The 19,855-nt window shown below is 36.5% G+C and overlaps 3 protein-coding genes across 4 annotated transcripts; 1 reads left to right on the plus strand and 2 right to left on the minus strand.

Moving 5' to 3' along the window:
* Window positions 1-11: 11 nt before the first annotated feature.
* Window positions 12-10,907, minus strand: LOC110051704 (casein kinase II subunit alpha-like). The gene is made up of 13 exons (XM_020757764.2): window positions 10,398-10,907; window positions 8,619-8,736; window positions 7,454-7,555; window positions 6,665-6,715; window positions 6,270-6,329; window positions 6,077-6,160; window positions 5,471-5,581; window positions 4,897-4,950; window positions 4,428-4,475; window positions 3,977-4,077; window positions 3,166-3,271; window positions 2,296-2,338; window positions 12-1,764 (listed from the first exon to the last, which is right to left on the minus strand). Exons 1-13 carry the CDS (start codon window positions 10,490-10,492, stop codon window positions 1,616-1,618), a joined length of 1,122 nt encoding a protein of 373 aa, XP_020613423.1. The 5' UTR covers window positions 10,493-10,907; the 3' UTR covers window positions 12-1,615.
* A 30-nt stretch (window positions 10,908-10,937) lies between these two features.
* Window positions 10,938-16,059, plus strand: LOC110051705 (schlafen-like protein 2). The gene is made up of 8 exons (XM_020757765.2): window positions 10,938-11,157; window positions 11,745-11,844; window positions 12,545-12,619; window positions 12,994-13,064; window positions 13,835-13,931; window positions 14,120-14,278; window positions 14,607-14,677; window positions 15,528-16,059. The coding sequence occupies exons 1-8, from the start codon at window positions 10,985-10,987 to the stop codon at window positions 15,577-15,579; spliced, it is 798 nt and encodes a 265-aa protein (XP_020613424.1). The 5' UTR covers window positions 10,938-10,984; the 3' UTR covers window positions 15,580-16,059.
* A 450-nt stretch (window positions 16,060-16,509) lies between these two features.
* LOC149106381 (bolA-like protein 3) lies at window positions 16,510-19,828 on the minus strand. Of its 2 annotated transcripts, XM_089297333.1 has the most exons (4): window positions 19,742-19,828; window positions 17,945-18,071; window positions 17,327-17,415; window positions 16,510-16,685 (listed from the first exon to the last, which is right to left on the minus strand). In XM_089297333.1, the coding sequence occupies exons 1-4, from the start codon at window positions 19,826-19,828 to the stop codon at window positions 16,617-16,619; spliced, it is 372 nt and encodes a 123-aa protein (XP_089153459.1). In that variant the 3' UTR covers window positions 16,510-16,616. The 2 variants fall into 2 exon arrangements, with proteins under 2 accessions (XP_089153459.1, XP_089153458.1); XM_089297332.1 differs by lacking the exon at window positions 16,510-16,685 and having other exon boundaries at window positions 17,213-17,415.
* Window positions 19,829-19,855: the final 27 nt, after the last annotated feature.

Below are 19,855 nucleotides of genomic sequence, written 5' to 3' on the forward strand. Positions count from 1 at the left end.
AAACACAATAATGACAGCACACTCATTTTGTTTATTTTCAGCTACGTAGAGGACCAAGTTCAAAGATCTACCCCAACTTACTTCTGTAAGAATATATTTTACAAAGATATCAACATACAATACAAAGACCCAAGTGGCTAACTACCAGCACACTGGCCGCCGCCATGCAGTGTACTTTTCTCGTCTTCACAAACACAACAATACTTGGAAGGTTGCAAATCACAATGTCAACAGAAGAAAGCGAGTCGATAACCAAGACACTTTACAAGATATATGACAGTCACATTAATAAGACTGTAGCTAAAACAATAATTTACATCGCTCAAAAAGAAAACTGAGTATCAACTATGGAAGTTCTTATGAGCGGCAACATCTGCAAGGACTACCTCCTCACTCATTAATTAACCCTGTTTCCAAAGAAATGTGGGATAACATGTTATAAGTTAGCCTTTTTGAATCAAATTAGGGAAACGAAAATGTTCTACCCTCTTCAACATTCTACATTTAAAGTTTGGGAAAAGGATGAAATATCTTATTTAAAATATGTTTGTAAAAATAATAATGGTACTTTGACAACATTGCCTCATGTTGTCACGGGCAAAATTGATGCAACTTTGACAAGAACTTTTTGCTTTGCACAACAATGTCAGGTTTTACGTCCCCTATATCTAGGCAAGCTAACTAGAAATGTCAAATAGTTTAAAGGGCTTTATCATCTTTAGACTCGTATGCAGACACTCTCTGGGCACGTCCCGGGAGTGGAGTAGGGGAGGGGGGGGGGATGCTCCCATGTGAAAAGGCTTTGGCTTTTGGTCTCACTTAGGGTGTCCAGGACAAAACACGAAGGTATCTTTTAGGGTTACACATGGAGAAATACCTGGAGTTTTAAGGCAATGCTTTTACAATCTATCTATAGGATAAAGTTTTTGATAACATTGTTTTTATCATTACTTAAATCATTGTAACCTATACTTGTCTCTCTGTGTTAAAGTGGTGTCTTTTAGGGGTCAAATGAACTCGAACCACACCCACGTGGACACGCCACGCGTTGAGGAAAGATTGCGCGACAAGCTCAAAAAGTGACTGCATCGGTGGCTAGGTCACGCTACTTTAAGCGAATTGTTCAAAGAATATAACTGGTTCTAAATCAAACAGCTGAAAACTATATAAAAAGATGACCAACTACAATGGCACAAATAACAGAAACATTGAGTAAACGGCTGAAACAGAATTCAACATCGTAACTAAAAAAATCAGAAATCTAGTCTGTTCTTTAGAAACACCTACATGTATAGTATTCACTCGCTTTCATCAGACTATTTTCATTATTAAACTAGAAAGGCAAAACACCTAGAATTGCCAAAAATAGCTTGACCTAGACCCTTAAATATATTGTTGAAAATTGCACCCATCTACATGTACATTTACATGCACGAAAAGCATTTTTTCTCGGTGAGAAAAGATGGACGTTAAGCCCATGTACCACATCCTTTTGAATACAGTTGTAATCTTGTTGAAAAATTGCACCCATTGAGGCAAACTATCCTTTTCTCAGTGAAAAAGATCCAGATTAAGCCCACGTACCCACATCCCTTTGACTACAGTTATAATCTTGTCATGCAGGGGTTGAATTGGGCAGGGGCGATGTTGGCGAAGCTGGGATGGGCGAAACAATTTGTTGCGTCGGTGTTCCACTGGACTGCATAGGGACTGGAGAGATTATAGTCTGTGCCAGTCTTTGTTGTTCCTGTCTCACAACTGGATCTGAAAAGGTGAAGTGAAGATGTTACATGTACTACCAACTAACTTGCACATTGACAGATCACTCACCTAGTTTGATACACAATTCTCCTGCTCCTACAAGACCATAATTCCCAAACACAAACAAACAAACACGTCTGCTTTATAGACAGGTCCATTTATCTGAAGTGACAAACATTAATTAACCCCACCTACACACCTGTACGTTAAAAAGACTCTACAAAATGTAACAGAGCCCACAGAGAAGCAGATTAATACAAACTCTACCCACCGTTGTACCAATATCTGTTTTACATACATTGTATTATAAGAGATTTGACTGTGAACAAACCACACACAAGGCCATGTTTGTACATTTGTGTATGTTTTTAAATAGAAGGTATTCACCATTGTCTTTTGAATAAACCTTCAACAAATTTGTTCTACAATTCACTGCAAAGACAAACTTGGGGACCCAGTTCTCTGATTTTTGACATTTTCTTACGATATATTAATGTTTCATTTATCGAATAAATGCATAATAATGCAACTCACGGAAATATGGATGTTCCATGGCTTCTCTCGCAGTAAGGCGCTCCTATAAACAAGAAGCACATGTGTATCAAATCTTCTGGCAGTAAAAATGATCGCTGCAGTAAATTTCAACTACAAATTAAGCTGAGCACGATTTTCACAAAATTAATGCATTCACTTGTAAAGCTACAGGCTGTGCAATAAGTGAAAGATGGTAAATTTGCAGTTGGGTGAATGAGTGATAAAGATGAAAAGTTGCCCCGAGCATGAAACAAAGAAAAATCTGAGTCCCCAACAAGACTCATCAAACCCACGACCTCCCAGATACCAGGCAAACAAGAGCTAGAGACTCTTTGTGAGCTTGACCAATTTACTGGGTCCATACGTGACACTGCACTTATCTGCAAGGATTTGGTACATTGGGCCTGTTAATAACATTACAAACACGTACAATATAATCAATGAACACTGTTGTATCTTCAATAATATATCAACGCTTCATTAGAGTAAAAGTAACTGATCAGGGCTGTCATCAATGGCTGTAACCCGAAACGTAACACCTGTTATGGCTGATCATGTTTGATTTTCCCCTGATGCTGCAGGTGAAATTGCCCATTGTTGATAAAATTTACCCACAACGTAACAAGTTTGCTATGAGTGTGGAGAACAAGGCTACAGGTGACTCAAAAGTTAATGACAGCCCTACTGATGCTGTGAAACACCTAATTACTAACAAAGTGTCAGTGATACATTACTTTAATTTATAACTCTGAAATGAAGATGAAAGTGGTTGTTAATTTTTTTTTTTTTTAAATATAAAGAAATTATAATTTATTATGAAAATAAATGAGGAGTTCTCAGCATGTATTGCCTATTTCAATTTCAACTTACCGCTATATCATATCTTAGGAGCTTGTCCAGCAAGTCAATTGCTTCAGGACTTACTAAAAGTTCATTTTCTGAGTGAGTGAATCTTTCCCACCTTTTCCTTGAATGTCTATGATAAAAACACAATGTTCAAAACATACATGTACATATAACAACAGCCTTGTTATCCAAGATATCTTAATTTTACTTTACATGTAGTGTATAACTATAGCTGCATGCACTGAATGAATAGGAGAGGGAGGAGCAATAACTACCAGGTATTCCACACTCCCATTTTAATACTGTTCAGATATCATATGATACAGTACATTTATCCTTGCCTTGCATGTATTTAGTGTAATACTGCATTTAATTTAACATTATAACCTTACTTTTTTTGCAAACGATTGTTTTCACTTGGCCAGCAACATAAGGATAAGGATAACATAGCACATTTTAACACATTCATTCAAAATATACCAACTGTATGTGTAGATGTACTTGTACATACAGTCAGGCTTTAAGCCAGGATTTGAAAAGTGGGCGTCCAAAATGTGCCATGCCGTATGGCCTGCTCAAATGAACAATTTTATAAGGCAACATACGAAAAATAAACGGATATTCTTTAATAAGTGGCTGTCTACAGGATGCCTGGACACCCATCTGGCTAAAAGCCTGCATACAGTTATGTTTCAAAAAGACAACACAATTTACAAATAAAGTCAGGAAATTGGCAAAACACATATGTACATGTACACATTATATTAAAATAAATGTCTCCCAATGTTGGTACACTGTACTAAGGTTGAAAACCTTTGATAAAACAAAAACTCACCTCCCTAAGATGTCGTTGAATCTTGGGTCTAATTCTATATGGTACTTCTCGACATACTCAAAAAGCTCATCTGTTCCTATAACTTTGGCAATTCTGACAAGCTGAAGTAAAGGGATAATATTACGATTATCTATTACTGTAGCTTATTGTTGGCTTTAAGTAACATGGGTACATCTACTATAAAAGAAGTTTGTCACACTTTTAATGTAGTGTTGACTGAAGACCAATTTACAAGCAGCAATCAAAGAAAATGTTCTGCCTATTTTGTACCAAATACTGCACAGTGGCACCACCTTAGTAAGTCTGACTTTTATTTCTTAGAGAGGAAAAGCCACATAAGACCTTAGGCATGTGGAAGAGAGTTCACCTTGTACACATAACCGAAACACTTGAAGACAAAACTTTAACAAGAAAGAGAGGAAACATCATACAGTAAGTTAGTAACACTAACTTGATCATAGTTGTCATGTCCATGGAAGAAGGGTTCTTTTCTGAAAATCTGTAACAAACACAATGTCTTAAAATAACAGGACACCATAAGAAGGAAGCGAGACTACAGACTTTAACCATAGCAGGGCTATGCTCATGATGTCCAATTCCCTCTACAACTGTATGAGACATGCCTACCTGCAGGGAATCATGGTAGTTGTATTCATCAAAACAAAATATAATACCCAGTCCAAAATGATGTACGTCATTTGCATTTGAAAAGACTCCCTGCATTAGCCCCAGTTTCAAGCTAATTCCAGTCTAATACTAAGAATACAAATATTGTCTATTGTACACCATGATTTTGTTCTGTACAAAGACAATGTACCCTACATGTACATGTAAATTATGCTTTTTTTTTCTTTCTCAGTCCCCTCATCATGTCAATAGACATTACAAGAAGAAATAAATTTGTCACTTCTGATTCTCACCATACTAGCCAGCATGCAGCCAAAACTCCACATGTCAAGGGAATAGTCATACTCCTGAAAACAAAAACATTAACATGCATGTCTAAATTAGTTGTCAGAAGCTAATCAACAAGTAGAGTGTACATGTATCTGTACAGCATGTCACCACCACAGTGTACATGTAGCAACAAAACAGTTATCAAAATGCAGCAGGACATGCAATTAAAATGAGCTTACATGGTTAAAGATTTAAAGACATGTTGCACTGCCCCACTTTCCAACCTTAACAGAGCACCTTAAGAGGCACACTGCTCAGTACTGTACACATGGCTGTGTATGACCTTGCACAAGAAAATCTATACTCAGTCACATGTGATACATGTGATACATGTATGTTGAACCTGTTGAACATGAAAGGTTGTTGAAAGGTACATGAATATGAACTGGAAGTTTAAGTCTTTTTTTGAGACAAGCATCTTGTATGAAGGCTACAGATTTTTATCACAAGAATGAAAATGAACTGTAGACTGTCTTTTGACTTGCACTCGACATGTTGTATGCCTGAACACTTGTGACAGACACACATAGCACATACTTGATGATCCACCAGTAATTCAGGTCCTTTGAAGTATCTGGAAGCCACTCGTACATTGTACTCTTGACCTGGGTGATAAAACTCAGCTAAACCCCAGTCTATTAGTCGTAACTGGTGAAAATAAAACAACAAAATAATTAATCAAATCAAACAGAGAAAAAGAAACAAAGCTACAATGTACAGTTCTAGATAAATTGTATTTGGGACTGACAAAAGTGTATAATCTGTATGTATATTTTTCCTAAAGGACCATAATACTATCTGTAGATCTTGTTTTGCATATCAAAAATGATTTGAAAATGAGAAACTATTACAGAAAATACTGTAACTGAAACAAAGTGAACACTTCTCTCCCTTCAACGAACACGGACTGTGATACATGTATATGATGTATAGCCCTATGTTTGATGGTAGTTTTAGTTTTGATATCTGAGTCTTTGCAATGCATGCACAGTACACTGAATGATGGTAGAGGCAAGGTTCCATTGTATATAAATCCTGTAAGCAGTGCTTCTACCGGTAATACTGACACACACAAAAAAATCAAGATCAGTCAAAGTATTACACTACAAGTTATACAAAAAACTTTGTTTGTAAACAGCGTACCTGTCTCTTTTCATGATCAATCATAACATTATGTGGCTTGACATCTCTGTGCATTATCCCCATACTGTGACAATAGTCCAAGGCCTGAAAGACCAAGAGACAAGTTCCACAGATTATTAAACATGGACTAAAACTTTTCAAATTCACCTAATGTATGTAATCTGTTCTTAAACTAAAATGTTCTCAAACTAACCTTCAGAAGTTCATATAAGTAAAATCGGATGTCATAATCAGTAAATTTCTGGTACAGTTGCTGTAAAGGAAAACAACAGAATTCTTAAATTATGAACATCTATGTAAACAAGGGTACATTATACTGTTATAAGTATTACTTGTATGTTCATGTAAGGACATGTATTGTATACAGGTACATTCAGGTGTATAGGTTGCAGCTCAAACTTGATCTGAATGCAGATTTCATTGACAAGTTTGATTTCTATTTTCCTCATAACATTTCAGATTAAGATACTGAACTTGAAACCAATAAAAATAGAATCAGACTAGCTTGACATGCTGCAGGCCTAAATATAACTATAAATCTATATATTAGCCACAAAAAGCAAGGTATGTGTAGAAATTAAAACTCACCTTAAAATCTGTGTTGTTAACATACTCAAAAACTAATGCTGGTGTCCTGGACTGTAAGTGACGAAAAAAAAAAACATCATAAAGATAATAACTGCATGTACATGCAGCTGTAAGACGGAGAAAAACATGGTTGCCACAGACTCACTCTGTAAAACTCCCTACATATAACTCTTACCTGACTTTTTTGTGACAAAAATAAAATTTCCCTGACTAAATAAATACAAAAGGTTACATATAGTAGCAGCATCTAGCCTGCCCTTGCAGCTGTCCTTTCTAGCCATCCATTAACACTGATAAGTTTTCAACAAATTTTCCTTCTTCATTACGGAAATCACAGTGACCCCAACAAGTTTTTAATTAGCTATGTTACATTATTTCAATTTTCCCTGCCTCAAAATATTATTTCCTGACTTTTCCCTGACCTTGGAGAGTTTTTGTCTCTGACCAGTCTGTGGCAACCCTGTTATGGCAATTTCTATCTTGTCTGTCTCAATTGATAATTCATAACTTTTGAAGACTCCTACTTGAAACACAGTACGGTATACAAGTGATCACTATGGACCAGTGTTTGTGAAAAGAGGATTGAACTTGAAAGAAAATGTCTATGAACTGTGTATTTACAGATTTACATGTATAAAAGATTTACCACAAAGATGTACAACATGACAAGATAATTTGGTGGCAGAACACTTCCACTATCTTCTTGAGGTGCTAAAAAAACAAAGCTAGGAATATATTTACTTATCTGCTAGTAGGTACATGTACATTACACCAAATGTATTGACATACCACAGGGTCTTTTACGACATCAAGAAGATTAATAATATTGGGTCCTCCTCTCAGGTTTTCTAAGATTTTTATCTCTCTCTTTATTTTCTTCTTTTTAACAGGCTGCAAGGAAAACAAGGTTCACACAAATGAATGTTACAGTTCTAATCAAAAATCTTACATGAAAACATGTACACGTACATGTATGCCAAAGCTGGTTTTTAGTAGATCGTTGCTTTTCATAATAAAGCTAAGAATTTGGAAAATGTTGCTTTTTGAGGAAAGTTGAACTGTACAACCCCTATGACCTCTCAGTAACGCTTCTTTCCGGTACTGTGTGATTAATGTGCTGAAAAACTCTGTTACAGAAAATTTGTTACCATTTGAGTTCAAATCAGCTAAGAAATCTACCTGCTCTGTTACAGATCATTACTCCCAATCATTACACATGGAACTGAAAAACTGGTTTCCATGTATTTGAAATTATTGGGCTTGTATTGATTTGCACCCTCGGGAGGTACTCCCAGAAAAATTGGGTGGGGGTGTGCAGCCCGCTTCCCAACACCCTTACCCTATTTATGACCAAAATCTGTAATTTTCCCTACCCTATTTATGACCCGATCAAAAATTTAATATCCTATTTACGACTGTTGTGGCTGACACAGTTGCCCTTTAAACATAATTTATGAAGGGCTTTTGTTAATAGTCTTATCAATAATAGTGAAAAGTAGCTTCATCTAAAAAAATATACCCACTTCAAGACAAGAGTGCAAAACCATACCCTTGTTATGAACAAAATGGACAAAATCGATACCCTATATACATGTATGACCAAAACAGCTGAAAATACCAGGCCCTTTGGGGTTGCACATACCTACATGTATATAGCCCATCTAAAGGAATACCCCCCCCCCCCCACCCCCCACCCAGGTATTGCACACAGGAAAACAAAACTTAAGCAGGCTACAGTACATTGTAAAACCCAACAACAGACTCAGTAACCAAGTCCAAGCTAGTGTATCACTTGGGTCACACTCAGTGGTGAGTTCTATCCAGACTGCACTGTCCCTGCTCCCCTGATAAATTTTACATGTATTTCTCTTACAACCACATGAAGCACATTGATTTGAACATTACAAATACAGTACATGTATTTCTCTAACAGTTGACCACAAAGACAACTAACCTTTAAAATTTTAACTACCACTTTCTCAATCTCTTCATTTGAGACGTTTATCGCTTCAAAGACTTCACTATATTTTCCTCTACCCAGTTTGCGAACAAGTTCATAGCTATCTTGTTGCCTACACGAAAGAGTTTCTTCATTAGGTACTGTTACATGTAGCTTGTGAAACAGTAGCAGTTACAGATAAACATACCTGCATTAGTAAAACTTGAGCATGTATATGGGTACTGTTAGCGTTGATATTTACTCATACATATAAATAATAATAATAATTATACATTTATATAGTGCTCATAGTGTGAAAAATTTGAAAGTGCTTTACATAAAAAGAAGCTAACAAACTAAAACAAAGATCTATAAAGAGCATAAATTGTGCTAAAAATACAAAAGCAACATACATAAGCAACAAACCCAGATGCAGTAAGGAGTTGTTAAGTAGCACCTTTTGTTAGGAAATTGTCCGAACAAAGCATAGTCTCAACATCTTACTGTGCCTACATATGTCGGTTTATGCATATCAGTACCATAATTTATGCTTATGCGCTAGTAAAAAACAGCTTTTACCATTTACTTTGTGACTGTGATAATTCAGTCACACTATACTAGCAAAACATTGATGCCAACTTTCCAAGAAATGTTGTAAACAGAACTTAAACGTGGTAGCAGTTTCATTTGCTCAAGTAAATGTACATGTATGTACAGTGTACAATGGTTTCTTTACAATATAATTTTACGTGTCTCATGTGTGTATCTATTACTGTTGCATTTAAGTGAGTCAAGGGAAAAGTAAGGTATAAAAATTAATTACATGTAAACAGTGGAAAACAAGTACATATACGCAAATGAATAAAATAATCCTACAACTGCATTGCATCATTTACATTTGAGCTGTATTTAATAATTTGCTTGATTACATGAGGCAAAAAAAAAATGTTTCGTGTTTATAGTCATTGAGACGTTTTCACAAAGAGAAATTGTTTTCTAGGCCTCTTTGAAATGCAGGACTTAAGAAGCTAACTTCTGTTGAATTTCATTAAATATTTATTTCTTTCAACCCACTGAGTTGGGGAAGTGATAAGTAAATCAGTAAGAGGTACACAGTAAATCACAACACAGGACCACAAAATATGACATGCCAGTAAACTTAGGGCTTGGAATTCTACTTATTTCTCCTCAATAAATTAAAACAAACAATGTTGACGAAAATCGTAAAGGATTGAGCACTATGGTAACCCTGCATAAAAATATCAGAGCTTAATTACAGCACTAAAACAAAATAAGGCTTAATTATAATTTAGGCAAAAAGGAATATTTTTACATTCAAGTTTTAGTCAACAGTAAAACAGACTGATACACTTACGACCACGTTAAAACAAACTAAAACCTCGCTGCACGGTCTTAAATCATGCCCATTTTTTCATGTACTAACACGATTCTGAGCTAGACGTCATTCATGTTTGGAATGACACATGAAGTTTGACAACAGAAGCATTACCAGCGCCGAGCCATATATATTTATACTTATATATAGTGAAGAAACGATATACAGGGACAGCAAGAATTTATTATTATCCTCAGCTTGCAGACCGTTTCTTCACTCCCGCCTAGTTTCAACAATCAGCCACGTTGGTTGTCTTGTGCATGTCCAAAGACATGGCCAGGCGTTCGGCTCACCAAGCTTGAATTAAACATCTTACATTTGAACCTTGTTGTAAATGGCATATGTTTACTACACTCATTTATCATTTAATTAACGAACTAAAATGTGAAAATACTCACCCCCATTCTATAACATGAGATTCATAATCCCAATACTCTCTTGGCCGATGCACATTTACATCCGAGTATACTCTAGCACGAGCTGTGTTAGCCATAGTTTTACACAGCGTTTTCTTCTCCGCTGTTTTCAAAAGATAATATGTTCTTTGACTCCAGCTCCGATACAGTGGCCAGAGGACTGAGCGACTTATAGTTTCGGGGAGTTTTCGCCTTTCCACTCTTGGCTGTAAGCACTGCACATTCGTCTCGAGCGAACACACCGGCGTTGTTCCAAGGCACCGGCAATATTTCTCTTTGTACAATTTGCGGCGACAATTCTAGCAACGCTTGTCGGCTATTTTCTAGAAATTACTTTATCAATCACCGAAGAAATATTTTTTCAGGATTTCATACGCGAAATCTTGAGAAGAACAAAGGCAAATACCACAAAAAAGGCCAATTCCAACGTTAGATATTGCAAGAATATGGCGGCGGTTCGAACAGACACAAGGAAATCCTGAAAAGCGGGTTGTGGTCAAAGCGAGGCTAGTCCGGGGCCTAGGTCGGGTAAAGAAATCAATATGGCGGCCTCAGCGCCCTGATACAAGATGACACGTTTTTCTGAAATATCTCGCCGTTTTTATATCAAAAATTCAGTTGTTCCGTTTGAAGAAGATTCTACACACGAGTTTAAAGGCCACAGGAACATAAGTGTAGAGGAACTGCCGCCATGGTGTTATATTCCGGGAACTGATAGGCGATCACGAAAGGCAGTTTCAAGGTAAGTTTATTAATCTTCCCGGGAATCTTATAACCTTTAGATCTGTCATAAACGGCGGAAGTTTGCATTGGAGAAAGATTTCCTTATCTTTTATGAAGCAATAATCTCCCACTGATAATGTCGCGGAATTATTTATGTTTTAAAGTGGACTTGTCCTTCGAACGCACGCAAACCGGTCGACCGTCACGTGATCGTGCACTTTTCAATTCTTTGAACTGGCTTTTTTCTTTTTTTTCTTTTTTTTTTTCAGAGAATTCTTTTGTCTTGTGTTTCAATTGCAATTTGATGCGTGCGCTTCAGAATCTGTCAAATACTATTCTGATCTATTCATAGCGAAAAGAAAAAGAAAACTATATAAACCTAGCAAGCTGGGAGAGTGGGATAAATTACCAGTAGGCAAACAATTTTGTGAATTTTGTTCAACCATTGATATGGAGAAGATAGATTTAATTAAAATTACATGGATATGCATAATTTTACCATGTATGTGGCTTTTTGGAACTCTTGGATATTTTGTGCACGATAATCACTGAACATATATACGTTTGCTTGAAATACAATAGTAAATGGTTTTTGTTGAATTTCAGAAACATTAATGGCTTCCTGAACACAGGAAAGGGAGGAACCATTTATCTTGGAATTGTAGATGACGGTAAAGTGAAAGGATTACACTTGACACAATACCAGGTGAGCTACTGTGCATGCTCAGTCAACAGTTACTGATCAGAATGTTTGTGGGCTCATATCACACATCCAGACTTACATGAATGATAGTGACCAGGAGTAAGGACATGCTGGTCTGGGCTGGAAAAGAACCTCATTAAAATAAATGTCTACAGTTCTTTAGACATAGACTGCAAGCAGTCTCTTTCTTTTCTTAGCATGCAATAAGTTACAAGTAAGTGTGTGTGGAGGATTTCAGGAACAAAAGACGTCACTTTCTTGGAGAAAGAATGGGTATCAAGGCCACAAGCTGCACATTTTAACTGAATGTAAAATGTAAAATTTATAGTAAAATTTGTTGCCAGTCAGATAGAAAAGTATATTTGAACAGCTAAAACTGTTCTCTGTGCATGGGCATGCATACTGTACCATAGAACAGTCTCGATATATTGATATTCTAACTTGGTACTGAGGCTTAGGGGAAAACAAAAGAAATAATTTCTTCATCCCTCAACCTTGATTCTGAATTCTTTTGTCTTATTCCCCTAAGCGTTCGCACCAATGCAAGTTAGAATTTTAAGTATCATAATTGGCCAATTACATATGTATATGTATTAACTTAAAATTGGGATTGTATTATACAGTAATATACATGTATAAACATTGGTAATTTTTTTGGCAAATGGTATTTTACAACTTGTAATGATGTGTTAATTATATGCAGAGAGATCATGTGAGAATTGCAGTGAAAGATGCTCTGAGTAGATACACCCCTGCAGTCCCTGAAGAATATTTCAAAGTAAGCAGTGACTGTGTACTCAAAGAAACAGAATTTGAACACTTGCACAAATGTTGTAAATTATTGATGGGTCAGGGTTATTTATAGTTAATTTTTAATACTGTCTTGTGGATAGACACAATTTTCTTGTTAATAGTTACATTTTCACAATTGGTCTGAATGGGATTACATTATTTTCAATGGTCAGACTTTACACTCTAGGCACAAAATTTCTGTACATGATCATGAAAAATTAATAGTATTTGTTACTTTAATTAATAATTTTTTTCATTGTCTTTTGTTTAAATAGTGATGTATTTTTTTTAATTCCTTGGATGTGCATGTTATTCTTTATATTAAGTACATGTATGTGCTTCCTTGTCTTATATATCAAGGTGGAAATTGTACCAGTAATAGGCACTGATGAGGATATAGATTCTGTTGCACTTGATCTTGAAAATGATAGGTGAGTACATACATTACTTTAGCTTAATGATCCAAAACTAAAACTGCTTATTTAACACATGGCCTACTGCATGTAGGAAGGTGTTGATAACTAACATATTTTAATTTTAACCATAAATTATACACATACATATGGGTTATTGACCAAGTGTGAGGTCAAGATGGCTGGATATTGGCCAAATTCTTTTTTTGTAAGTTTATGGACCGAGACGGAGTCAAGGTCCATAAACTTGCAAAAAAAGGATGAGGCCAATATCCAGCCATCTTGACCGAATAAGCTTGGTCAATAAAGGATTTATCATACGGCTTTCGGGAAAATTTTTCTTCCAGGACACAGCGGGTAGTCCCAAGAGGGCAAGATAGCTCCATCTTGCCCACTTGGGTAGCCAATCACAGTGCAGGATTTGATTCATCTTGCCTGGTCACAGACCTAGCAATATAATAAATACCTGTACATGTACCTTGTGTGTGTCCTATTAGTTGGTGGCTTGCAATGTTTATCTTTCACAGTGGTGTGAAGGTTCAAGAAGTGGAAAACAAAGGATGCATCAAAAGCGAGTTGACACTCATTAACGTGCTGTACTCAACATATGTGTAAATCACTAAATGTTTTTCATACAAAGTCCTCTCATCACAAAAGATGAGATCCTCAAGTGTTGTTCTTGAAGGAACATGATGTTTCTCAAGACACTTGAAACACAGTTGATCACATCAGTGTGCAAGTAGACTGAATGAAAATTCAAATGTACGATGTATGTCTTTTGTATTTAGGTGTGATGAAGTCGACAGTAATCGATTAAGGCCTCATCTCTTGAGGACATCTGATTATTGCTGGTGTGACAAAGATGCTATGAATCATTTTGCTGAGGTACAGGACTTAACATTTCACAGATGCATGGCATTGTATGTACAGGTTACTTATAGGAGCATGTATCGTGACTACTCAGTCCAGTTGATTGAATTCACAGTATACCATTGTGTGACTAACACAATTGCCAGTATTACCATCTACTTTAACACACTCAGAATAGTGTTCAGAATTATATTTCTTTTCAGGGATTTGTTGCTTCTTTCTATGTGGTGGAAATCACGGTCTTTCCTTGGAGGGACCAACAGCTGAAAACAGAAAAGGGTCAGCTTCACCTTAACCTACATCCAGTGTTTGAGGATGAGGAGGGAAAATGCTATTTTAGAAGACAAGCAAGTTTAGTGCAGGTATTTATATATATCTATTGGGTTTATGGTGAGTTATTTGCTACATTTAAAGCTCAATGCAAGCAGTACACACATGTATGTCGTACAACACATACTGCTCTCTCTTAAGTCAACTCTCCATTTGTCCTCAAGATGGAGAAGCACAGGTTCATTTTCATGAACAGAGGAAGGGGGAGCAATTATTGTACTACTCTACAGACTTTGTTCTTTTGCTCTTCTCTGGCCAAGATGTTTAATCAGGCTTTGTAATCCTTCAAATACACTGTTAGTCTTTAGATGAGCTGATGACCAAAATATTTAGAGTGAAATAACTTTTTCTTGTCCGTAGTATTCCATACAAGAAGTGGTCGAGCTCACAAAACAAGAGATCAATCATCACTTCAAGCCTTTACTACTAAGGTATGTTCTTTTAACAACAAGACGTACAGTTTTTAAAGAGAATCTTTTCCTCTCCACTTCATGTTAGTAAGAGAGATGGTCAATCCTGAGTGTCATAAATTTCTGTTGATACATTGGCTGAATTTGTAATGCAGTTAAATGCAATTTAACGGAGTTAACAACAAAGAGCTCTTGCGTTCCCCTGGTAGTCAGCGGTGTCGACACATGTGCGCATGTGTTGGAATTCCACATGCTCGTGGATCATAACGTGGCGTACATACAGGAGGCATTTTCTGGCATTTTTGTGCTGTGGCAGCTCATCGCCCAGGCAGTTCCCCTCCCACCATTTTCCCTCTCTCCTCCCACTGTTTCAACAGTGTGACGGGTGCCTGTTCCTTTTACTGCATGGGGGCTCATGGCTAGGTTGCCAGGATTTGCCAGCCATGGGAGAAGTCTTCATCTTGGAGCTGGCTGCCAATAGTGGAAACTCCTGGATGTCTCAGGCACCCAACCTCCCTTTTAGCAATGCAGTTGTCAACTAGGGATGAATTATTCAACTGAAAAAAATTAGCCATCTGAGATGGGTAATTTGTCTGCATAAGACCGATAAATCCTCTTAGTATAAATCTGGTTGATGATGAATTACTGTAAGTAGCCAAATTTATCTTCAGCCGATCTGTCTGTCAGCATGTCTTCAAGATGGTTTATTTGTCCGAGTCTACTAATCACACAAGCAACCCACAGATGATGCACTTTTGTTTCTGAAGATAATCAAAGGCACCAGAAGATGTAACCATTCCATTAAGATTTCAATTTCAGAATTTGCTTGATTGACTTACTGCTAACTTGGTTTTTGCTTTTTCACTTTTAGCATCAGAGAAGAGATGAAAACCATCAGAGAACAGCACAGTTTAAATAGCTAGATTTCGTTGACTTTTGTTATAAGAGTTTTCAAAGAATACATGTAGATTTGATTGACTAAGAGTTATAGGAGTTTTCAAGTTACAATTCAAGATATTTGTACTTATCAGAGTCGTTTATAAGGCCAGTTTTCATTATTTATTTATTTTACAACAAATAATAATGTACATAAAATGCAAATTTTTTACACTTCTAGGGATTTTTGTATTTTTTGGAATACCAAACACTTAAGGCCATTTTCGATATATTTTAAAATTTTAACTTGGCTCCAAAGCTTTGGGGAATAAAACAAAACAAACCACATTGAGGTCAAGGGATTAATTTCTTTTGTTTTATTCCCACAAGCCTCAAAGCCACTTGAGTTAGAATTTTAATATACCAAAATTGGCCTATTGTCCTATACATTTTTGTCATACATACAAGTTGAAGGTATCAAGAGGATCTGTAAACTAAATTAAAATAAAATATACCCATCATGGTGATTCTTTCTTGCTGATCAGCCATGGGACTAGCCCAGTTACAACTTTCATCGTTAGTGTTTATCACTACAAATTATACAGTACAACCTACCATTATTACCAGCTGTGTAAGCTAAGTGACCCATATACTGGACATGAAATGAAGTCAGGTCACTGCATAAGGGAGGTGTCCAGTTAAAATCCTTTTGTGCATGTCCATGTAGGGTAACAACTTAGATGTACAAGTAGTCACCACAGGCAAGTGTCAGCGAGTCCAGAGGTCTCCATTAGGAAAGAGGAATTAATACTTTCTCAGTGGATCATATTTTTTTTCAAACAACAGTGATATTTCATCCTTGGCACTTGAGAGTTGTCTGCCTTTGTACAGCCCAAACTCAGTTAGCTCCTGGTCAAAAGATTTTATGAGACATACAACAGTATCTTGCAGTTTGTATGCCACAACGGAGGCCGCAGCAATGTAACCTTTTTTTATTATCATTTTGGCAACACTGCTTTGAACAGTGTATCAAATGAATGATATCCCTCACAATTAGGAATTTTAAAATTTACAGTGTTGAAGGTTATTTTTCTCCAGGAACTGTGGTAAAAATCCTCAATCCATGCATGCTTTTTACTTCATCTCCAAGAGCCTAAGGGTAATAACCAAACAAACAAACAAATTAATACAATCCATCTCCTTTCAACTGCCAAACCTACCGGTGTGTAGCTGTGACTAGCAGTCAGAGTTTAATGTACATCTACCAAGGCTGTTGCTGTGGTCTAGGAAAAATTATGCAGAGCCCAAAGGTTCCTAACCATGAAATCCAGGGTGTCCAGCACTTTTTTATATCAAAAGAAGTAAGTTTGTCCAGTCACCTAAAGGTAAAAGTTAGTTGCCTGTGGCACCTGGGTGCTTCTAGAGCACAGCCTTGATCTACACGTACATGCAACTTTGGTATAATATTGACAATTAATCACTGAAGTAGAGGTGAATAGTGAATATTTACCTTCAGTTACTACTTTAAATACATAATTTATAATATACAACACTTTCACCAACACTGAGGTGAATAATATTACATTTTGGCAAGCTACATGTAGAACCCAATGCACCAGGATGCCAGGAATGCTTGTTAACATGTTGGGGGGGATGGCATACAAAATCATGTCAGAGGAATACAGCATGTGAGGGTTATGTTCCTAAAATTATTTTATGCAGCAGAATGCTGATCATTATGTACGAACATAACAACTGGTTTATTGACTGGATGTACATGTATAAAATACTCACTTTATTGACAAGTTGATGCTGTTGCACTTGTCTCTTTCCCCTAAAGTCCTCAGATTCAACAAATATTTCATACATAGCCCCACATCCTCCTGAAGAAAACAAGAGGAAAAACAATGGCCTTTCTTAAGAGGTACACAATAATTAACTCCTCTGGTTTCTGTATAAACGGTCTCTTTAATTGGTGACAAGTTGCAAGGGGTGCAAACAATACAGTATTCTAGTTTATGCAATTGGGGCAGCCTGTGTTGAAAAGAACAATATTTACGTGTTTCATGTACATTGTGTATGTATACATGTGTATTTATAGCTCGTGAGAGGGTACAACTTGAAAAGGCCATTACCGCACCTTTCAATGATATGCGCTGGGCTTCCAATCACAACTGTGGGTTGTGATTAGAAGATTTCAATCCATTTTGTTTGTTTGTTTATTTCAATGTTCACTGGTTGTTTTTGTAATAAATAATATGATTGACAGCAGACGGTTTTGAACTTCAGAGTTTGCATATCATGCAGGAAGAGAAAATCTACACAGAAAACTAAACTTTTTCCTTTCCAATCATAGAAATATACAGTATATACAATATTTAATTAAATATTATAACAGGGATTTTCACCTACCTGAAATGTCCTTGACAGCAATTTGAGAGGCGCTGAAACTTTGCTTTAAAATTTCTGCTAGTTTCTTTTCACCAGCAGACTCTGCCTGCACCTGGAGGGATCTCAGGAAAACATGCGGTCGCAGACACTAGAAATTAAACATTTAATGAAAACTATTAATTATCATATATATAATCTGGACCTATACCCACTCAGGGTTATGATCAAAATCAATCAAATCAATTAATTAATATAACTTTCCGAACATTATATAGAAGATGATGTCTGCACATCAGCCAAGTGGCCTATCAGACTAGCATTTATATACCTCTGGTGCTGGTTAATACAGATGAAGCCACTAGGAGTATTTCTACTCCCCCCTGAATGAGATCCTAGTCCATCACAGGGCTTAATTCCCTGAATTAAATTTGTTGATACCCAGTTATACAACTGACTGGATAGAGGCACTATGAGAGTAAAGTACCTTGCCAGAGATTACAACACAATATCCCTGGACAGGACTTGAACCTCAACTGCTCGAATCTGGAGTTGAGCAAACTATGCCATGAGGCCACTGATGCATGGTGAAAAGCATGCATGAAATCAGTTGCAGTAGCTGAGGCATGCAGAAAATAAGAACTGGTAAAAGGAAACCTCTCAAAACTTACAATATAAAGTTTAGCGTTTGAGTGAAGTGCTGGCCTACATGTAGACTGATCATGAATCAAATTTGTATTACATACTATGTTGAATTAATATTGCATTTTGATTGGCTCTCACTTGTGATCTACATGTATCAGAGGACAGATGCATAGATGATGTCAATTAACATTTTTTTAGTTGTTTCTTTATTATATAAAACATATAGATTCCTTGCTGTAGTCCACCTGTCCAGTAACAGATCACAGAAGACATCAAAATGTGGTAAGAACATCAGTGACTCATGGCTCGTATGCCACTTATATGTTCTTACCACATTTTGATGTCATCTGTAATCTACTACTTAACAGATGTACAGCAACATAGAATCTATTTGTTAAACAGACAGCTAGACAGTTAATTAGTATGCGTAATCAAATCATGATGAGTAAATTTAGGGAATAATTTCATGCAAGTTTTGTCAAAATTATTCAAATAGTTTCCTGTACCTTTAGGCTGGGGGAAATTATTTCAATTTTCACAAAACTTGCATGAAGCTATTTTCTTATTTCAGTAGTATAGTATTTGATTACCTTTTAATATGATGGGTGACAAATTACACTTACAATCGTGGGTTTTTTACTTCTTTATAATTTGTATCGAGAAATTTCATGCCAAACAATGCCATGGCAATTTTGTAATTTCACATGTCAAATTATACATTAACCCTGAAATTTCGCGCCAGAATTAAGGAGTAGTTTCTCACCCATCACCATGATATTGTCTGTAAAATATCCATAATTCCCCTTATGGACACAGACACACTTACGTTTTGAGGGTACAATCTACATGTACGGTATTCTGCCCTATGGTATTCCCAATATTTCCTTATAAGCTAAGATCTAGATTTCAAAAGATCGAACAGTTGCACTGATTGTATGGGCGTCTCACGATTTCTGCCTCCTCTGCGATCTTACATCGCATTTTTCTGAATATCTTTGTCCGTTACGCAATAAAATCACGCAAGGCGAGGATGCGAGCTGAATCGGGCAAAACCTGTACTGCGTTTAATAGTCACATTAGGGTATTAAATACGGTTCAAATGTTTGCTATCAAACTAAAGAAATAATTTAGACCTTCCGACTGTTGCATAGCAAGAAAATATTTTGTGTTACTCACCAAAAGTCGCGCTCCTCTCAAGGCAGACCAGCTCATCACAGAGGCGCTACACGGGAATAGTTCGAGATGTGGTACACGAATAATCATGTAAGTACCTAAACGCTGGTCATTGAC

This window comes from Orbicella faveolata, unplaced genomic scaffold (assembly GCF_042242905.1).
Source record: "Orbicella faveolata isolate gen_17 unplaced genomic scaffold, um_ofav_v1 contig_3, whole genome shotgun sequence".
In the NCBI taxonomy this organism is placed as follows: Eukaryota; Metazoa; Cnidaria; class Anthozoa; order Scleractinia; family Merulinidae; genus Orbicella; species Orbicella faveolata.

What these genes read in the sequence shown, in the direction of transcription:
- LOC110051704 (XM_020757764.2), bottom strand. Translation starts at nt 10,492, where the DNA reads ATGGCTAACACAGCTCGTGCTAGAGTATACTCGGATGTAAATGTGCAT. An exon ending in ACTTATATGAACTTCTGAAG is followed by an intron (nt 6,161 to 6,269) that starts GTTAGTTTGAGA and finishes TTGGTCTTTCAG; the next exon opens with GCCTTGGACTATTGTCACAG. An exon ending in TTCAACGACATCTTAGGGAG is followed by an intron (nt 3,272 to 3,976) that starts GTGAGTTTTTGT and finishes TTTTTATCATAG; the next exon opens with ACATTCAAGGAAAAGGTGGG.
- LOC110051705 (XM_020757765.2), top strand. Translation starts at nt 10,985, where the DNA reads ATGACACGTTTTTCTGAAATATCTCGCCGTTTTTATATCAAAAATTCA. An exon ending in TCACGAAAGGCAGTTTCAAG is followed by an intron (nt 11,158 to 11,744) that starts GTAAGTTTATTA and finishes GTTGAATTTCAG; the next exon opens with AAACATTAATGGCTTCCTGA. An exon ending in TACACTTGACACAATACCAG is followed by an intron (nt 11,845 to 12,544) that starts GTGAGCTACTGT and finishes AATTATATGCAG; the next exon opens with AGAGATCATGTGAGAATTGC.
- LOC149106381 (XM_089297332.1), bottom strand. Translation starts at nt 19,828, where the DNA reads ATGATTATTCGTGTACCACATCTCGAACTATTCCCGTGTAGCGCCTCT. An exon ending in TGAGAGGAGCGCGACTTTTG is followed by an intron (nt 18,072 to 19,741) that starts GTGAGTAACACA and finishes TTTAATTTCTAG; the next exon opens with TGTCTGCGACCGCATGTTTT. An exon ending in TGCTGTCAAGGACATTTCAG is followed by an intron (nt 17,416 to 17,944) that starts GTAGGTGAAAAT and finishes TGTTTTCTTCAG; the next exon opens with GAGGATGTGGGGCTATGTAT.